Below are 18691 nucleotides of genomic sequence, written 5' to 3' on the forward strand. Positions count from 1 at the left end.
TCTGTTTCCAGCCCCAAGAGATGCTATTCTGATTCTGCTTTATCGGAATAGAATTTTTGATGGATTTTTTGCATTAAAATTTATATATTTTATTTTTTCTCATTCCTTTTATGGGAAAATCAGAATATATCTGCCCCTTCACATTCCTGATTCCAGTAAGTGCGTTGCCAAGAAATCAGCTTTTTTATAAGGGCGAGATTAATCTCACTAAACGGTGTACCTTTTTGTAAATGAGTGAAAGACTGTTTCGGTAATAAAAAATATAAAAAATAAAAATAAGGGATTTGGTAGGGACATTCGTACAAAGGCGCGACTGGCTGTTGCATGAGAGCAGTCTAACCCTCACTTTTCAGCAGTTTTTGTCTAATTTATTTAATTGATCTGAGGTTGAATTAGGAATCTAATAGAAAGAAGGTTGGATTCGGAATCTGATAAAGGAGAGAGGGGAATCAGAGACGCTTCTATCTTTTATCCAATCTCTTATTTTGGAATAGTTCTTTAACCGCAAGTGCCTCAAATGGAAACCACACGGCGAATCCGAATTGGATCGCATTAAATTGAATGGCCATTCATTGATTGGTCAATCGTTTACCTCGGGCGAATCATCTGCTGCTTTTTTCAATCTATAATAATCTCTGTATTAAATACAAGAACAGAGCTAAAAAACGCTGGATTTGATCCTCTTAAACCCTAAACACGACGAGGAAAGGAACTCTTCTTCGCTGCCGCTTTTGCGAGAAGAAGGTGAAATGGAAGTTGAGGGGGAGATAAAAACTCGTCCTGAAAAAATCCAAGTCTCTGAGGATACCGCTCACCAGATCAGCCACGGTATTTCTCTTTTTAATCTTGCTCTCTGTTTTTTTTTTTTTTTTTTCCATTTTTAAAGAAACCGAGTTTTGGAGAAAAGAAATCTCTCTGTTAATTTCATTGATTTGAGGCTAGCTTTAATACAATGGAGAAGAGTTGTCGTACAATCTCATAGAAAAAATGAAACTACAACAATTGATTAGATATAAAAGTAAATACAATATATTAGCAATGAAATAAGAAACCCTAAGCCCTGCTTGGATTGCAGGAATTGTTGGGAAAAGTCTGGAAAGGAAAAATATTTCTAAAATTTCCTACTTTTTTTTTACACTAGAAAAAAGATAACTTAGAAGAACCAACCCTATGCAATTTTTACTTAGAGGTACATTCAATTTATGATAATATCCCTCTAAATTAACCATAATCATATTATTTATTCCCTGTTTGGTTGAGATTGTGTCAACCGATTGTGAGCCCCCCCAACCAATTATGGGACTAAAAATTACATTAATTTCGAGTCCAAGAATCAGTTGGAAGGCTCACAATCGGCTGTCACAATCTCAAACAAACAGAGCCTAAATTGTGAAAAGAAAAAAACAATTCTGAGGAAATTTTTACTTAGAGGTACATTCAATTTATGTTCGAAAATGCTTTTCTGTTTCTTCTTCTTGTTGTTTTCATTTTGTCTCTTTTTATATCCTCCAAACAATGGAAGTGTGGTTGAAATGTCTAACTTCTGTTTTCCTTTATTTTTCTTGAATAAAAATCATGTAACAAGGAAATGGAATTATAAACAGAGATGTTGATTCTGTTGTGTAGAATGTATTTTACATTGTTAAGTTCCAACATTTAGTTTGCCAAATGAAATTAGAATAATGATATGGTAACTGAGTTACGGACCGAGAGTGGAACCAAACAAATGGCCTCTCAACACATTAGAACTCTTTTTTTTTTTTTGAAATGGAATCAACACATTAGAACTCTTTCCCTTGTTTTTTGGCATTTTCTCCATCAAAATGGCAAAACTACCTCTCCCATGCAATGTGGCATGTGAGGATTTGTTAGGTTACACTCTCGGTTCCACTCTTGGTCTCCGTAACAGAACTCATGAAATTATAAACAAAATAGTCTCTAGTTTTTTCTTTTATTTTTTCTTCCTTTTCCCTCTTATGTATTAAATATGTTTTTTATTTTTAAAATTTCATCTCTTTTTCACAGTCTGTAATGTGGAAGCGAGGGTGAACTTTTTATCTTATATTCTTTTTCCTTTCTCTTGAATTCAAGCCGGGTAACAAGGAAATGCAGGAGAAATGATGGAGGCACCAACAAAAGAAAGGATTAGGAAAATGAAGTGTTATTTGTTTATTTGCTTTAGAATTTCATTTATTTCTCAAACTTTAGAGGACACGAGTGAAAAATTCTATGCTACCTGTTTTGACTGATATTATAGTTATGAAAAGTTCTCTTGGTGACCGGTTGAGATTCTCAGATGAAAATGATATGTGTTTCACTGAAAACTTAAATTTTTTCAGTGAAAAATTCTATGCTACCTGTATTGACTGATAAAATGATATGTGTTTCGCTGAAAACTTCAATTTTTCCATCATATTCCATAATTAAAAATTCCACGGGGTTCACCATAAGGTGTTCTGAAACTGTATTTCAGAATGAGGTCTGTCTAAAAATTAGTCCCAAAGATGAGCTCAATTCCTTTTTAATTTTGTGTTGAACAGTGTAGTTTAGACTGTGGTCATGTTTCATATTGTTTAAATGGTTTAGCATTCCAACTTCTTTGTTCATTATTTCGGCTTTTTTCCTTTTTTGGCCTTTATTGATTCCCCCTTTTGTTTTGGATTGACTTAGATCCTTGGTATCAAGTTGGTTTCATTCTCACTACTGGTATAAACAGTGCATATGTCTTGGGGTATTCTGGCACCATCATGGTTCCTTTGGGTTGGATTGCTGGTACAGTTGGTCTAGTGTTAGCTGCTGCTATATCACTCTACGCAAATGCTCTTCTTGCTCGTCTTCATGAAGTTGGTGGGACAAGGCACATCAGATACCGGGATCTTGCAGGCCACATATATGGTATGTTCTTAAGATTTGAATTTTTTTTCTCTTGTTTGGGTACTTGGTATCAGATCCCATCAAGAAAGCTATGACACACGTTAAAAATTGTATTCTTAATATCTTGTGCCTAAAGATGATGCCCTTCTAGTTCCTGCAATAACCTCTATTAGTAAGTAAATTTCATGTATAATTTGTTTTCTGTCAAGTTATACATTGGAGAGAGAGAGAGAGAGAGAGTGTCTGCATGAATTATTTGTTCTCACTTCATGCAGACCATATACTGTAATATATATATGCGAGGAAATACATAAAAGACAAAAATACCCCTCTAAGAGGGAGAAATATAATACAACTATTCTCAATACTCCTCCCTCAAGCTGGAGAATGTATATCATACATTCCTAGCTTGTTACATAAGTCACTCATTCTAGCCCTGTTTAGAGATTTTGTAAACATGTCTGCTATATGGTCATTTGATCTTGTGAATTCTGTGCAAATCTCCCCCTTCTTGAATCCTATGACGAATAAAGTGACAATCCACCTCTATTTGTTTTGTCCTTTCATGAAATACTGGATTCATGGCTATATGAATGGCAGACTTGTTGTCACAGTGAAGCGATGCAGGTGATGAGTAGGGTAGTCCAATTTCTGACATAAATGATCTCAACCAGATCAACTCGCAGCTTGTATAAGCCATAGCTCTGTACTCTGCCTCTGCACTTGACCTTGATACAACCTCTTGTTTCTTGCTCTTCCAAGACACCAAGTTGCCTCCAATAAAAGTACAATAGCCATTCGTAGATTTCCTATCTGCAGAAGATCCACCCCAATCTGCGTCTGAATATCCCTCAATCCTCATGTGACTATGTTTTCTGAAGAAGAGTCCTTTACTAGGATCTTTCTTCAGATACTTCACTATCTGGATAACTGCCGACCAATGAGGTGTCCGTGGTGCACTCATATACTGACTAACCACGCTAACTGCATAAGCAATATCTCTAGACATGTGACAGTGAGATAAATCAACTTCTCAACTAACTGTTTGTATCTGCCTGGGTCATCTATTAACTCCCCTTGATCAGGTGACAGCTTGATATTTGGGTCCATGGGTGTCTCAGCTGACTTTGCTCCCAGAACACCAGTTTCCTCCAATATTTAATGCGTACTTTCTCTGTGATAAAGATAACCCTCCACGTGAATATGCTACCTCTATCCCTAGAAAGTATCTCAGACGACCAAGATCTTTTGCGCAAAATTCTTGTTGAAGAAAATTCTTCAGTCTTTATATGTTTGCACTGTCACTTCAAGTAGTTATGATATCATCAACATAGACAATAAGGAAGATCCTACCATTTTACTCTGAGTGAACACCGAATGGTCTACAGCACATTGTTTCATTCCAAATCGTATCAATGCCTCACTGAATCTTCCAAACCAAGCACGAGGGATCTGCTTAAGGTACATGAACTGGCAATGGCAGCGGAACCTGAGAATCAGGTACTGGTGTAGAAACAGACTTAGTAAAATAAAGTGTATCCTAAAAAATGAAACATCAGTAGACACATAAGCACGACGTAGATGAGGACTATAACATTTATAGCCCTTCTTAGTACGAGAATAGCCCAAGAATACACATTTGATGGCACAGGGATCCAACTTATCGAGTCCAGGAGGAAGATCATGAACAAAACATGTGCACCCAAAGACTCTAGGGAGTAATGGAAATGGATTCCCAGAGGGATGCAATACCGAAAAAGTTGATCGATTTTGAAGGACAGATGATGGAAGACGTTCCGCTAGAAAACAAGATGTAAGAATGGCTTCCGCCCAATATGACTTCGGGACATGCATCTGATGAAGAAGGGTCCTAGTTATGTCTACAAGGTATCTAAGCTTTCTCTCTGCAACACCATTTTGCTGAGAGATATGAGCAGATGATGATTGATGAATGATGCTATGGCTAGAGAGGAACTCCTGAAATCCATTAGAAACTGAGAAGTATTCACGTGCATTGTCAGTACGCAAGCATTTAAGAGAATAGGAATATTGGTTAGTAATCTCAGCATAAAAGAACGAAACACAGAAAAAATTTCTAAACAATCTTTTATTAAATATAACCACGACATCCTTGAATAATCGTCCACTAATACAATAAAATATCGAAGGAGTTCTACATGGACCCCAAATATTAGAATGCACCAACTCAAACGGACTCGAAACTCGACTAACAGAATGAGACTGAAAGGAAACACGATGGTGCTTTCCATATTGACATGACTCACAATGAAACTGACGAACAAGACTAGACACAATTGACGAATACTGCAGACGATCTGCTTGGGGGGGGGGGGGGGACTAAGACGACAGTGCCACGTGAATGAATCAACTGAAGTGCACAACGCAGTGGGTGGAGTATCCCCGTCAAAGTAGTAGAGTCCATCCACCTCATGTCCTAAACCAATCCTCCTCCCAGTCGAATGATCCTGAAAAGAACAGTAAGATGGAAAGAATGTCACATAACAGTTAAGGCGACGAGTAAGTTGACTAATAGAAAGAAGATTACAAGGGAAACTAGGGACACATAAAACATAGTAAATAGAAAAATGAGAATTAAGAGATGTGTCCCCTACACCAGAGATAGGGCACATAGCCCCATTAGCCAAAGTCACTGAAGTGGAAGTAGAAGTAGTCTTAAAGGGGCTAAGAAGGCTACAATTACCTGTCATATAATGTAAGGCTCCAGAGTCAATGAGCCATGAACTAGAATGACTGAGAGAACAAGATGGGTTGCTACCTTCCGTCGCAAGAGTGGCAGTGGATTGTTTCCCTTTCTCCTATAGGCGTAGTAGGGACTTGTACTCAGTACGGGAAACAACCAGTGTATCAGAAGAACCAGGCATGGAAGAGACAACAGTCGAACTCTCTGTCGGAGTTCCAGAAACATGATGTGCAGCTCGTGGGGGCCATAACTCTAGATGCAAGTCATAGCAGAAATCGGCAGTGTGGCCATCCATGCCACAATGTGATGTAGATAATAGGCCAATAAGTGGCATATTTGCCCATTAGGATTTATATTACCTTGTTATTTAGTTTAGGAATTTATTTTCGTAGAAATTCTATCCACTTGGCGTGCCTTTGATTTAATTTCTTTTGTGAATGAAGGTATTTCAACGCTTCGTGGTCCGAATACAAGGCAAACTCCTTAGGTAACAAGTAATACCTCCAATGAAACAATGCCTGTATAACAACGTACAACTCCTTATCATACGTAGAATATCACTATTTAGCCTCATTAAGCTTCGCGCTAAAATAGGCTGCAGGGTGTCCTTCTTGACTTAATACACCTCCTATCCCCACTCCTGACGCATCACAGGAAACCTCAAAGACTTTAGTAAAGTCAGGGTGAACTAGGACAGGAGCCTCAATAATCTTTTGCTTGATATTATGGAAAGCCCGAGTGGCATCCAACGGAACTCTCATTTCTTCATGCATTCCGTTATAGGAGCCATAAGGGTACTGAAACCCTTAACAAATCTGCGATAAAATGTGACCAATCCATGAAAACTTCGAACCTTAGAAAGTGTCTTAGGAAGTGGCCACTCATTAATCGCTCTTACTTTTTCTAGGTCGGCAGAGACACCCTTTTCCGAGACAATGAAACCAAGGAATATCTGAAATACAGGTGAGACGATCCAAGAGGGGGGGTGAATTGGTCAATTAGAAATTTTAGGCTTAATTAAGGAAGATTAAAAATTAATCCATTTAATTAATCACTAATTAGTTTAACCCTTGTTCAAATAGGTATATCAATAAAATCTAGGGATTAAACATTCTAATCATGGACATTTAGCTAACCCTTGTTCAAATAGATATTATAATGCAATTTAGGGTTCAAACATTTAACTTAAGTGCATTCACTAACCCTTGTTCAATTAAAGCATAAATACAAGTAAGGTTAGAGATTACTAAACACCACACCTGCGAGAGAGAGAGAGAGAGAGAGAGAGAGAGAGAGAGAGAGAAGAGAGCAAGCATCCACAAAGCACAAGATTTATAGTGGTTCGGTCACAACTTGACCCACTCCACTCTTCCAAGTTTACCTCATTTGGATCTCCACTTAAATGATGAAGTCGTACACCCGACTTCTTCATCTCCAAAGGGAACAAACCCTTGCTTTTCCGTTCTCATGGGCCAAAGCGAAGCCCCTCGCACGAAGCCTTGACAAGGGAATCAAACCCTTACACATGATTCACCTTTCTTCACTGGCCGAATCGGAGACCCTTGTCTTCACCTTTCTTTACGGACCGAATCGGAGACCCTCACAAGAAGAACAAATAAAAATTTAAAACTCTCAATGCCTCTTAATAGGCGGATTACAACTTTGTAAGCTCACATTCACTCTAAGAAATAAATAAATAAAAGCCCTATGGAGTGCCTCTTAATAACATGTAGAAATGGAAGATCAAAGAGGTTTTTTGCTTTTGAAATAAAATGTTGAAGCTCAAAGAGAAATGAGATTTGATCTTTCTCAAAGGTTTAAAAGCCTGTAGAGATAGGTTTTAATCATGTATATATAGTGTATTTGAAAATATGACCGTTTGGGGTAAAACTGTAAACATTTGGCTTGAAAAAGTCAAGCAGAAAACGCCCCAATGGCTAGTTTGCTCGACCGCGGCGGTCGACCGGGCTACGACGGTCGTTCGCCCCTATTGGGCGCCTTATTCTATTTTCAAATTTCTTACTGCAGCGGTCGATCGACCACATGGCGGTGGCCCGGCGAGGGCTAACTGTTTGCTCAAAAATTTGGCTCATAAAACACTATCTCGGTCGACCAACACACGGCGGTCGCCCACCCAAACCCATGATGGATTGTTTTGTTTCAAACAGACACATATCCGCTGTCGCCCGGATCATCCCGGTCGACCGGCCCGATAAAATTCGAGATGGCATGGATTTTCATTTCCAGGTTCCATCCCACAGTAGCCCGGTCGACCGGCCTTGAGTGAAATTTCATTTTAACTTTAAAATCCAGGGGCATTTGGGCTTAAGTCCTAGGTTTTAAACACATTTTTGGGTGTGTGTATGGTTTTCTAAGATGTAAAAAGTTAAGTATGAAAACCATTTGAAAACCTTTTGAAAGTGCATTTTACATAAAATCAAGAGGACTCCAAATACATTCTAAAAATAAGAACCTTGAGTCTTCTTGGAGTGTCTTGGCTCCTTTGCACTTTCTTGGACTTCTTCGGCTTGGGTGAACATCTTGACCTTGACTTGGCTCTTGTGACTTGTCCTCCAATCTTCCATGCATGTTGAGGTACATGAGTTGTCACCATGGCATGTTCAACTTCAAGTTCCTTCTTGACACTTGCTTAGGAACTTGTGGGATCTTCATGTTGAGCTACTTGAGCATCTTCAAAATGAGGATGACTCCAATGTAGGTGCAAGCTCTTGGTTCCTTTGATCCTTGATCCACAAGTCATGTGTTGTGAAGAGTTGTGTAATGGCGATTATGACATGAAATTCTTGTATACAACACAATACCTCAAAGCAACACATCGGTCCATAAATGCTAATCAATTTGGTTTGCTAGCATCAAAACAAGAAGGTAAGATGAATGATTAACCCCATGGGAACCCTTGGGCTTACATTCTTCCCTCTTTTGATGATGTCAAACAAATTGATTAGGGAGGCAGGAGATATTAAACAAATATATGAATGAGCATTTAAATACTATAAGCAATGAAGCAATGCTCCCCCTCACTGTATGCATAAGAATAATACATGAATCTAAGGCATATGGTGCATACACAAATGGACTGCCTAATCAATTCCCAAAATTCTCCCCCTTTGGGCAACAACAAAAAGGTAGGGATATGCAAGTGAAAGTGCAAGTAGGGTGTTAAGATGAAGAACGACTCATAAGAGTTATTCAAAGTGTATATGATGTGTCAATGAAGCTCATATGATGCTTATCAAAATGAAACAAAGTGAAATGCATGATAAGCAGATTTTTTTTTTAAAGATATGTAAGTTAAGCACAATTATGAGGGCAATAGACTATGTGAACATATCACAATGGTCTATATAAATATGAAAAAGCAACCATTTGGCTCTCCCCTTATTTATTTGTCATTGGCCCTAGGTGTAACCTATGTGATAGGGCATGACCAGGCAGAATGGTTTAAAAGGTGAGTGATTTAAACACTTGGGCTTCATTTGCAACTTGTAAGAAGATGAGTCTCTACCTTAGGAAGGATATATTCCAGTATCAGACATAACGTTCAAGTTCACAAGTTGCATTGTGTAGGGGATCTCTTGACAATAAGCAGACAAGTCTCTTCCATAGCGTTGATATGCTCTGAACTATAATATAACATTTTTGAGATGACTTGTTTCTTGCTCATAGAGATTTACACATCAAAATGAAAGCTCCCCCTGACTGAGTGCATCTAATTTAAATGTAATAGATCAAGGCACATAGAATCCATGATTTAATTAATCACCTTTAACCTTTCAGATTGCTCCATTCATAAACCACTTTGAATATGAATGGATGATTATTAGACAGAGGATATGAATTTAAGGCAGATGATCTAATAAACACATGAATAAGAGAATGAAATCAATGAGGTACATATCCATAGCAACCAAAAGATCATGTATACATAGAGATAAGACAAAATTAGGCTCTCTTACATGACCAAAATGGAAGATTAATACCATATTTCTTTTATCACTTCAAGAAATGATAAAAGTGGTATTTAGAAATCTCTCGAAAGAAGTAAAACTGAACTTATTTTCTTCTATTCAGCACTCTTCAACTGATGAATGTTTAGAAGAGCTTAGATCAATGCTTGATCCTTTCTTCCATCTAAGGGAGCATCTTTAACAAATCTTCCCGGATTGAGAGATTGGGTACTTGTTTTAACTCTTCTCCTTCATCAAAGGGTCATCCTTGAGAGGATGATCATGAAGTGCACATGCCAGCTTTTAGACAGAGTCTTCAATTTTTTTAGTCTCTGTTCATCCTTCACTGTAGAAGAATGTAGAGATTGACAGAGGAAAATTGAGTACATCTACCATCTTATTACATCTGGCACGATGGAAGGAGACAAGTACTATAGACAAGCTGCGAAGGACATGATTTGAGTGGGGTCCTCCGAAGCTAAAATCTTAGAAGAGATGATGGGACATGACATACTCAAAAATATTTTTAAATCATCCCTCTTCCAAGAGATTGTCAATGCCTTTGATAATTCTTATAATGCAAGGCCTGACAATACACAATGGCTTAGATATAAAATGTAAAAGCACAACGATTGGAACACATCATTATTAAAGATGTTCTTATCTTTAAGAGCACATGATAAGAGAATACTTCATAGGAGATAGGATGATCATCTCAATCACTATTCCATGAAGAGGAGTTGTAGAGATTTTTCAAACTCTAGAACAAGATACTTATCATTGGCAGAGATAGAACCATACAAGTCTATCAAAGATAAGTATAATGCCTGAGAAGATATGGCACTGAGGCACAGGCAAAGGGATCTTGTCAAAAGATGAGAGATGATCTCAAATTTAAATAATAGGACAAGACCCAACTACAACACACATGGAGCAATGTGACTCCACATGAGTGTACTTATCATATGTGATGCACATCACACATCATATGATAAGGTGGATGGACAGACATTGAGCATGTATAACTTTCCCTTTGTAAGTGACTCATACAATGTATGAATCCAAAGGGCTGTCCAACCACATAGACACCAAGGGATTTAAAGGTGAATGATTTTCAAACCACCCTTGGGCCACTAAAGCATGATTGCTATAGGTAGTCATATGATACCAAATGAGGTGATTAGTATAACATACAAGGCACATATGGCTTATTATGGTTAAGATGCTAGCTAAAAGCCAAAGAAATTAGTGTTTTAATTAAAAGTGCGTGTACACTCTCCATCTTACGAGGTAAGAGGACTAAGAGTACCTATTGAGTGATTTTTAAATTTAAGTTTACCATCTTTACTATGTACCTAATAGCATACAAGGGAAAACTATAGAATATATATATTATCAATTAAGCACAATTCTATTGAACTTAGACATTATGAGAGGGATCAATATAATCCCATGTCTAAGAGAGACATCCATGGCTCATTCAATGAGAGCATTCATGGATAGTCTACCATGTTTGGACACAAGAATTATGTTCCAAACATCTATGCCTATATCCACAAACCATCATATAAAAATATGGCATTTAAGCACAAAGTGCAAAAGGCCCATGGAAAACCAAGATGTGTGGGAAGCAAGTGTTCCCATCACAATGTGTTACATGATAACCATAACAATGAGAAACTGCCCAGCAATGGTAGTAGATTACTATGACATTTTCAATTTTACTCAATTGAGTTTCATACATTGAATCTAGACTCATTTTCAATTCTCTACACAGACAAAGATATTCATGCAGGACTGTAGAGAATAATCCAAGGACTTCTAGAGAATGTCAAGTGATGAACACCTTTGGAGACATGTATTCCAAAAAATACTACTATGACTAGATAATTTTATCTTAGTCATGAGAGGATATTCATTTTAGGCATTTTTGGAATACATCAATTTAACCCATCAAGATTTCTTATGCATTAAATGATAATCATTAAGCACATAAGAATGGGTTTGAAGGACAACTAAGTGCATAGTAATAAACATACTTACTCTTCTAGGGCAAATGAGATGTTTAAGAAAGGATTTGAGTAGATTTCCTTAGACAAGACTTTATACTCAATTTTGCTAGGAATGATATTCTTCCTAAGTTGAATATACAGAGATCTAGCAAATGCCAAAATTGTACAAAGAGTTCAAGAATGAAGGGAATGAACTTGAAAGATCAATTTGAACTCGAGGGCAAAAAGATGATGGTTAATTTTCATGGAAGCACACATATGGTTCTCACATTTGAATTTTCTATTGTGGATTTGCCATGTGAATGCTAAGTGCACAAGTGATGTGATTTGCACTTAGATAGGCTTTTCTAAAAGATATTTAATAAGCACAAAACTATAATCTAGGACAAAATATATCATTAGATTATACTTAGATTATAGAAATAAAAAGATGTGATCATTTAAGCTCAAATGAATATAGATACATCGTAAGTTAGAAGCATCACACATATGAGATTTATATTAATGGATAAAAGAATATGACAATTAAGCTCAAATAATCTAGATACAAAGAATGAATCAATGAATTGAAGTATCTAGAATGAATGTGAAAGATATGACAATTTTAGCATAGCCTCTAAACTAACTCATTTACTAATTAGTTTAGAGGGAATCCTTTGGAACCCAAATCCCTTTGGTTCCATCCAAGTTTGTTTGTGGAGTATACCTTTTCTTATTTAAACAAACTTGTTAAATTTCACAATTTCAAGCTTACACTCAGAATTGTGATGCTCAACTCTACCACAAGATTTATGATTGGTAGACGAGGAGCAATTAGAATCACAAGACTTAGAAGTGTGTTTATTTTTTTCTTCTTGAAGTCTTTGATTCTTAATAGAGAGTTTTTCATTTATTTGTTCTTCATTTTCACAAACATGTTTATATTTTTCAACAAGTTCAATGTTTGTGATTTCAAGGCTTTTAATTTCTTTCTCAAAGGCATTGCATCTTTGAATTAAGTCAACATTTTTATTTATAAAAAATATGCTCAATTGATTTAATTTTTCATTTCTTTTCAAACATTCATTTATTTCCAATTTCAAATTTTCAATTTGAATTTCGAAATCAGAAATTAAATGTTTGAAAGAAACTTCATTTGCAAACGATTTTTCTAAATCTCTTTTTGTCTAGAAATTGTATCATTTGAAAAGAGACAAATATTCTCTCAAAAGTGTTTTATAATGATGTCCAGATATCTTTTGCATTGATGCAATTTGAAATATTGTTAAAAATGTTATGAGTTAAACCACAACACAATAAGATCATTGTCTTTGAGTTCAAGGAAAACAATTTTATATCACCTTCAGTGCATTTCCTTGAAACAGAAATTTCCTCTTTAATGACATCTAAAATGTCATGTTCTATGGATTTGAGATAAGCTAGCATTTGTGCTTTCCAAGCTCCATAATTATTTCCATCAAAGAATGGAGGAATTAGGGTGGATCGGTCATTCTCAAAATCTATAGAGATTTTCACAGATCTTTTCTCTTATAGATTTTTAAGATTTAAAAATCTCTTTAACAGCCTACGCTTTGATACCAAATGAAATACAGGTGTGACAATCCAAGAGGGGAGGTGAATTGGTCAATTAGAAATTTTAGGCTTAATTAAGGAAGATTAAAAATTAATCCATTTAATTAAGCACTAATTAGTTTAACCCTTGTTCAAATAGGTATATCAATAAAATCTAGGGATTAAACTTTCTAATCCTGCACATTTAGCTAACCCTTGTTCAAATAGATATTATAATGCAATTTAAGGTTTAGACATTTAACTTAAGTGCATTCACTAATCCTTGTTCAATTAAAGCATAAACATAAGTAAGGTTAGAGATTACCAAACACCACACGTGCGAGAGAGAGAAAAGAGCAAGCATCCACAAGGCACAAGATTTATAGTGGTTCGGTCACAACTTTACCTACTCCATTCTTCCATGTTTACCTCCTTGGGATCTCCACTAAAATGATGAAGCCGTACACCCGACTCCTTCATCTCCAAAGGGAACAAACCCTTGCTTTTCCGTTCTCATGGGCCAAAGCAAAGCCCCTCGCACGAAGCCTTGATAAGGGAATCAAACCCTTGCACATAATTCACTTTTCTTCACGGGCCGAATTGGAGACCCTTGTCTTCACCTTTCTTTACGGGCCGAAGAGGAGACCATCACAAGAAGAACAAATAAAAATTTAAAACTCTCAATGCCTCTTAATAGGCGGATTACAACTTTGTAAGCTCACATTCATTTCAAGAAATAAACAAATAAAAGCCCTATGGAGTGCCTCTTGATAACATGTAGAAATGGAAGATCAAAGAGGTTTTCAGCTTTTGAAATAAAATGTTGAAGCTCAAAGAGAAATGGGATTTGAAATAAAATGTTGAAGCTCAAAGAGAAATGGGATTTGATCTTTCTCAAAGGTTCAAAAGCCTGTAGAGAGGTTTTAATTATGTATATATAGTGTATTTGAAAATATGACCGTTTGGGGTAAGACTGTAAATATTTGGCTTGAAAAAGTCAAGCAGAAAACGCCCCAACGGCTAGTTTGCTCGACCGGGCTACGACGGTCGTCCGCCCCTATCGGGCGCCCTATTCTATTTTCAAATTTCTTACCGCTGCGGCCGACTGGCCACATGGCGGTCGCCCGGCGAGGGCTAACTGTTTGCTCAAAACTTTGGCTCATAAAACACTATCTCGGTCGACTGACCTACGACGGTCGCCCGTCCAAACCCATGATGGATTGTTCTGTTTGAAATAGACACATATTCGCAGTCGCCCGGATCATCCCCGTCACCCGGCCCGATAAAATTCGAGATGGCCTGGATTTCCAGGTTTCATCCCGCGGTCGCCAGGCCTAGCCCGGTCGACCGGCCCTGAGTGAAATTCTATTTTAACTTTAAAATCTAGAGGCTTTTGGGCTGTGGTCTTTGGGCTTAAGTCCTAGGTTTTCAAACACATTTTTAGGTGTGTATATGGTTTTCTAAGATGTAAAAACTTAAGTATGAAAACCATTTGAAAACCTTTTGAAAGTGTATTTTACATAAAATCAAGAGGACTCCAAATACATTCTAAAAATAAGAACCTTGAGTCTTCTTTGAGTGTCTTGGCTCCTTTGCACTTTCTTGGACTTCTTCGACTTGGGTGAACATCTTGACCTTGACTTGGCTCTTGTGACTTGTCCTCCAATCTTCAATGCATGTTGAGGTACATGAGGTGTTACCACGGCATGTTCAACTCCAAGCTCCTTCTTGACACTTGCTTAGGAACTTGTGGGATCTTCCTGTTGAGCTACTTTACTTGAGCATCTTCAAATGAGGATGAATCCAATATAGTGCAAGCTCTTTATTCCTTTGAACCTTGATCCACAAGTCATGTGTTGTGAAGAGTTGTGTAATGACGATTATGACATGAAATTCCTGTATGCAACACAACACCTCAAAGCAGCACATCAGTCCATAAATGCTAATCAATTTGGTTTGCTAGCATCAAAATAAGAAGGTAAGATGACTGATTAACCCATGGGAACCCTTGGGCTTACAATAGCACCTATGTTTGCATAAATGAGCACTTGAGATTTGCATAAAATTTGGTTTTTCGAAGGATATCAAGAACTTGCCTAACGTGATCCAGATATACTCTTTTTGATCGACTAAAGACTAAAATATCGTCAAGGTATACCACCACAAAGTTGCCTAAAAACGGACGTAAGATTTGAGTCATTATCCTCATGAATGTGCTCGGAGCGTTAGATAACCCAAAGGGCATGACTAACCATTCGAACAAGCCGTCTGGTGTTTTAAAGGCGGTTTTCCATTTGTCACCTGGACGGATTCATATGTGGTGGTATCCACTTCGAAAGTCGATCTTACTGTACCAACGAGACCCTGCTAAAAGATCTAACATATCCTCAAGATGGGGTATTGGAAATCGGTACTTGATAGTGATTTTATTTATGGCGCGTCTATCAACACACATTCTCCAAGACTCGTGGTGTTAGCAATGCGGGTATAGCATAAGGGCTAAGATTGTCTCGGATCACACCCCGCTGTAGTAATTCCTCTACCTGTCAGTGTAACTCAGCTCGCTCAAGAGGATTCATGCGGTAGTGTGGAAGGTTTGGCAATTGAGAACCTAGGATCAGGTCTAACGCATGCTGAACATCCCTCATGGGTGGTAATTCTGCATGAAGCTCATCAGGAATCACATTGTTAAATTTCTGTAATAATTGGTTGACCTCAAGTGGTAGGTCAACTGGTTGCTCCGATGAGAGCTGAAGAGCTCCTTCATCCACTAATGCCAACATATGTCCTGTCTCTTGACTGGCTCCTTCAAATTCTTTACGATTTAGGATATTGAGACCCTTTGGTTTGGTTGGCTTTGAAGTTGAATTAAGCTTGGAACCCTTAACTTTATCCGTAGGTTGTGCAGGCTTCAACTTAATTGTTTTACCACGATGTTTAAAAACATAGGTATTTTCTCGCCCATAATGAACTACGTCCATATCATAAATCCAAGGGTGGCCAAGTAAGACGTGGGCAACATTCATGGGGAGGACATCACACCATATCTTATCGGAATAATCTCCCATTTTGATGGGGACAAGACACCTCTGTGAAACAAGTAAGGATGTCTTATCAACCCAAGCGACCTTGTAGGGTTGCAGGTGTGGTTCAGGTTTGAGTTTCCTTGTAAGGTTGTGGGTGTGGTTCAGGTTTGAGTTTCATTTTAGAAACACCCGCTAGGGAGACTACATTCATGGAACTCCCACCGTCGATGACTATTTTACAGACTGTGCTTCCGAAGTCAAGATAAGTGTGGAAAAATGTTAGTGTGCTGACAATCATCTTTTGCTGCAGGCGTAGACAAATTGTAACGCACTACACCAACACGCGTGCCATCATGTGCTCCAATGAAGTCATCTTCATCTGCCGAATTGACAGGATCAAGAGGCTCAACTTCTTGCTCGTCATCTTGGTCCTCGAAGGGATCACCATGTTCCTCTTCTATAGTAAGGGTGCGTTGTGGACAATGAGAGGCAAGGTGACCTTTCCGGTGGCAGTTAAAACACTCAGGACCTTGTGAGACTTGTCAGGAATTTGAAGTCACAGGTCCTTGACGAGAAGTAGAAGTTACTGGTCCTTTATCCCGATTAGTGCTAACTGTTGGACCAAAATTGTTGCTTCCTCTAGAAACATTGGTGGTGTTTCTTGAAGCAATTGGGCCTTGACTGGACAACTCTACCAGTCTGTTGTGATGTCTACGATCTAGTCGTTTGGGTCTCTCATTTGGGACGTTCCACCTCTGGGGCTGGGGTACTTGAGAAAGAGAAATATTAGTTTAGGAATTTATTTTCATTGACATATTTGCCAATTAGGATTTATATTTCCATGTTATTTTGTTTAGGAATTTATTTTCATGTTATTTAGATTCTAGGATATTTATTTCCATGTTTTTAGTTGTTAGGACTTTTATTTTCCATGGAATTTTATTTACATCACATTGCCTGTATATAAGCCTCATTGTATTAGCAATTTGAACTCTGATGATTATTGAATAAAGATTGGTTGGCTTCTCCCCTCTACAGGTTTCTTCTCATTTTTCTCCTTTCGTCTGTTCTCCTTCCTCTATTCCTATTCTCTTCTCCCCTAATTTCTTCTTATATTCTTTCCCTATTCTTCTTCTATTCTCTTCTTCCCCTACTCTGCTTCTATTCTTCTCTTTCTATTCTCTTATTCTTCTCCTTTTCCCCCCTTTCTTCTATTTGATCCATCCAGTTTAATAGAGGTCATAGAGGTGACAGAGAAAGGTCCAGAAACAGTAGATGAAGTGGATGGAGTAGTCATCGTGAATAGCTACGTTAAACCAAACACCAAGAGATTGTAGGAAGTGATAATGGCACAAACACTCACCAATAATCCACCAAATGATGAATCCCCCAATCAACATTACCACAAGAATAATTTCAGACAGATCTATCAATACTAAACAAGATTAACAAACTATCACAGCTCCACATTATATCCACCAACACCAAATCAATTGAAAAACCAACAATGACAACCACATGTGCTTGTTCCAACAGAACAACAACTCACCAACTATAGCTGAGATCATAACATCAGACCAACTACAATCAACAGCCATAATAATCAGCAACGACCAACAATCATCAACAGCCACAACAATCATCAACAATCATCCCAGCAGTCAAACCAGTACACCCAACCACAGATGAGATCGCATCAGCAATCATCAACAATCATTCCATCACAGCGCTGTTCTGTGACAGATCGGAAAACAAACAAAAAAAAACCCAGCATATACACGTACCAATATTAGCAGGGAATTGCCAAAAGAATAGAGGATGACTGATTAGATCATGACTCGTAAACTTTAGGGTTATGGTTTAAGGTTAGATTTAGGGTTTGAGGTTGTAAAGATAAAACGAAGAGTGGTTCGAATGGGTTTTAAGGTTGAACAGATGTAGAAATACTAGATTTTGAGTGGTGCTGCAATGGGAAAAATGAAAGGAAGGAGTGCGAGTGGTACATAGTTTGAAAGAAAGTGGTGCGGCAACAACTAGGGTTAGGGAAAGAGTGGCGTTAATGGATTCTAGGGTTAGAGTTATAGGTTTAGGGTTTCTAGGGTTTCTTTCAACCATGGAGTCTTCGATCTTCAGCCTTGATGCTCTGATACCATGTCAAGTTATACATTGGAGAGAGAGAGAGAGAGAGAGAGAGAGAGAGAGAGAGAGAGAGAGAGAGAATCGATGGGAGTGTGTCTGCTTGAATTATTTGTTCTCACTTCATGCAGACCATATACTATTATATATATATATATGTGTGTGTGTGTGTGAGGAAATACGTAAAAGACAAAAATACCCCTCTAAGAGGGAGAAATATAATACGACTATTCTCAACATTTTCTGCATATATAATTTGCTATAATCTTTAGCTTAGTAAATACATCAAAGTTTTTTTTATATGGTTAAATTCAATACCAGTTGTGTTTTGCAGATAAGTATTCATTCTTTTATCCATCAAACTAAACAAAAGTCCTGTTACACTTAACATGGAATTTGATA

General features: G+C 37.6%; 1 protein-coding gene across 5 annotated transcripts in view; it reads left to right on the forward strand.

Moving 5' to 3' along the window:
* The first annotated feature begins 324 nt into the window (after positions 1 to 324).
* LOC143856567 (putative proline transporter 2) overlaps positions 325 to 18691 on the forward strand; it is a 55051-nt gene continuing 36684 nt past the window's right edge. Inside the window, exons 1-2 of one of the 5 annotated variants that reach the window (XM_077366828.1) lie at positions 325 to 828; positions 2671 to 2895. In XM_077366828.1, coding sequence (XP_077222943.1) covers positions 750 to 828; positions 2671 to 2895 — 304 coding nt within the window. In that variant the 5' untranslated portion in view covers positions 325 to 749. The remainder of the gene's footprint in view (positions 829 to 2670; positions 2896 to 18691) is intronic. The other 4 variants (XM_077366826.1, XM_077366824.1, XM_077366825.1 and 1 more) reach the window with 4 other exon arrangements.

Source organism: Tasmannia lanceolata, unplaced genomic scaffold (genome assembly GCF_043159265.1).
Source record: "Tasmannia lanceolata isolate RefF3 unplaced genomic scaffold, GAP_Taslan_0.1 ptg000023l, whole genome shotgun sequence".
Classification (NCBI taxonomy): Eukaryota; Viridiplantae; Streptophyta; class Magnoliopsida; order Canellales; family Winteraceae; genus Tasmannia; species Tasmannia lanceolata.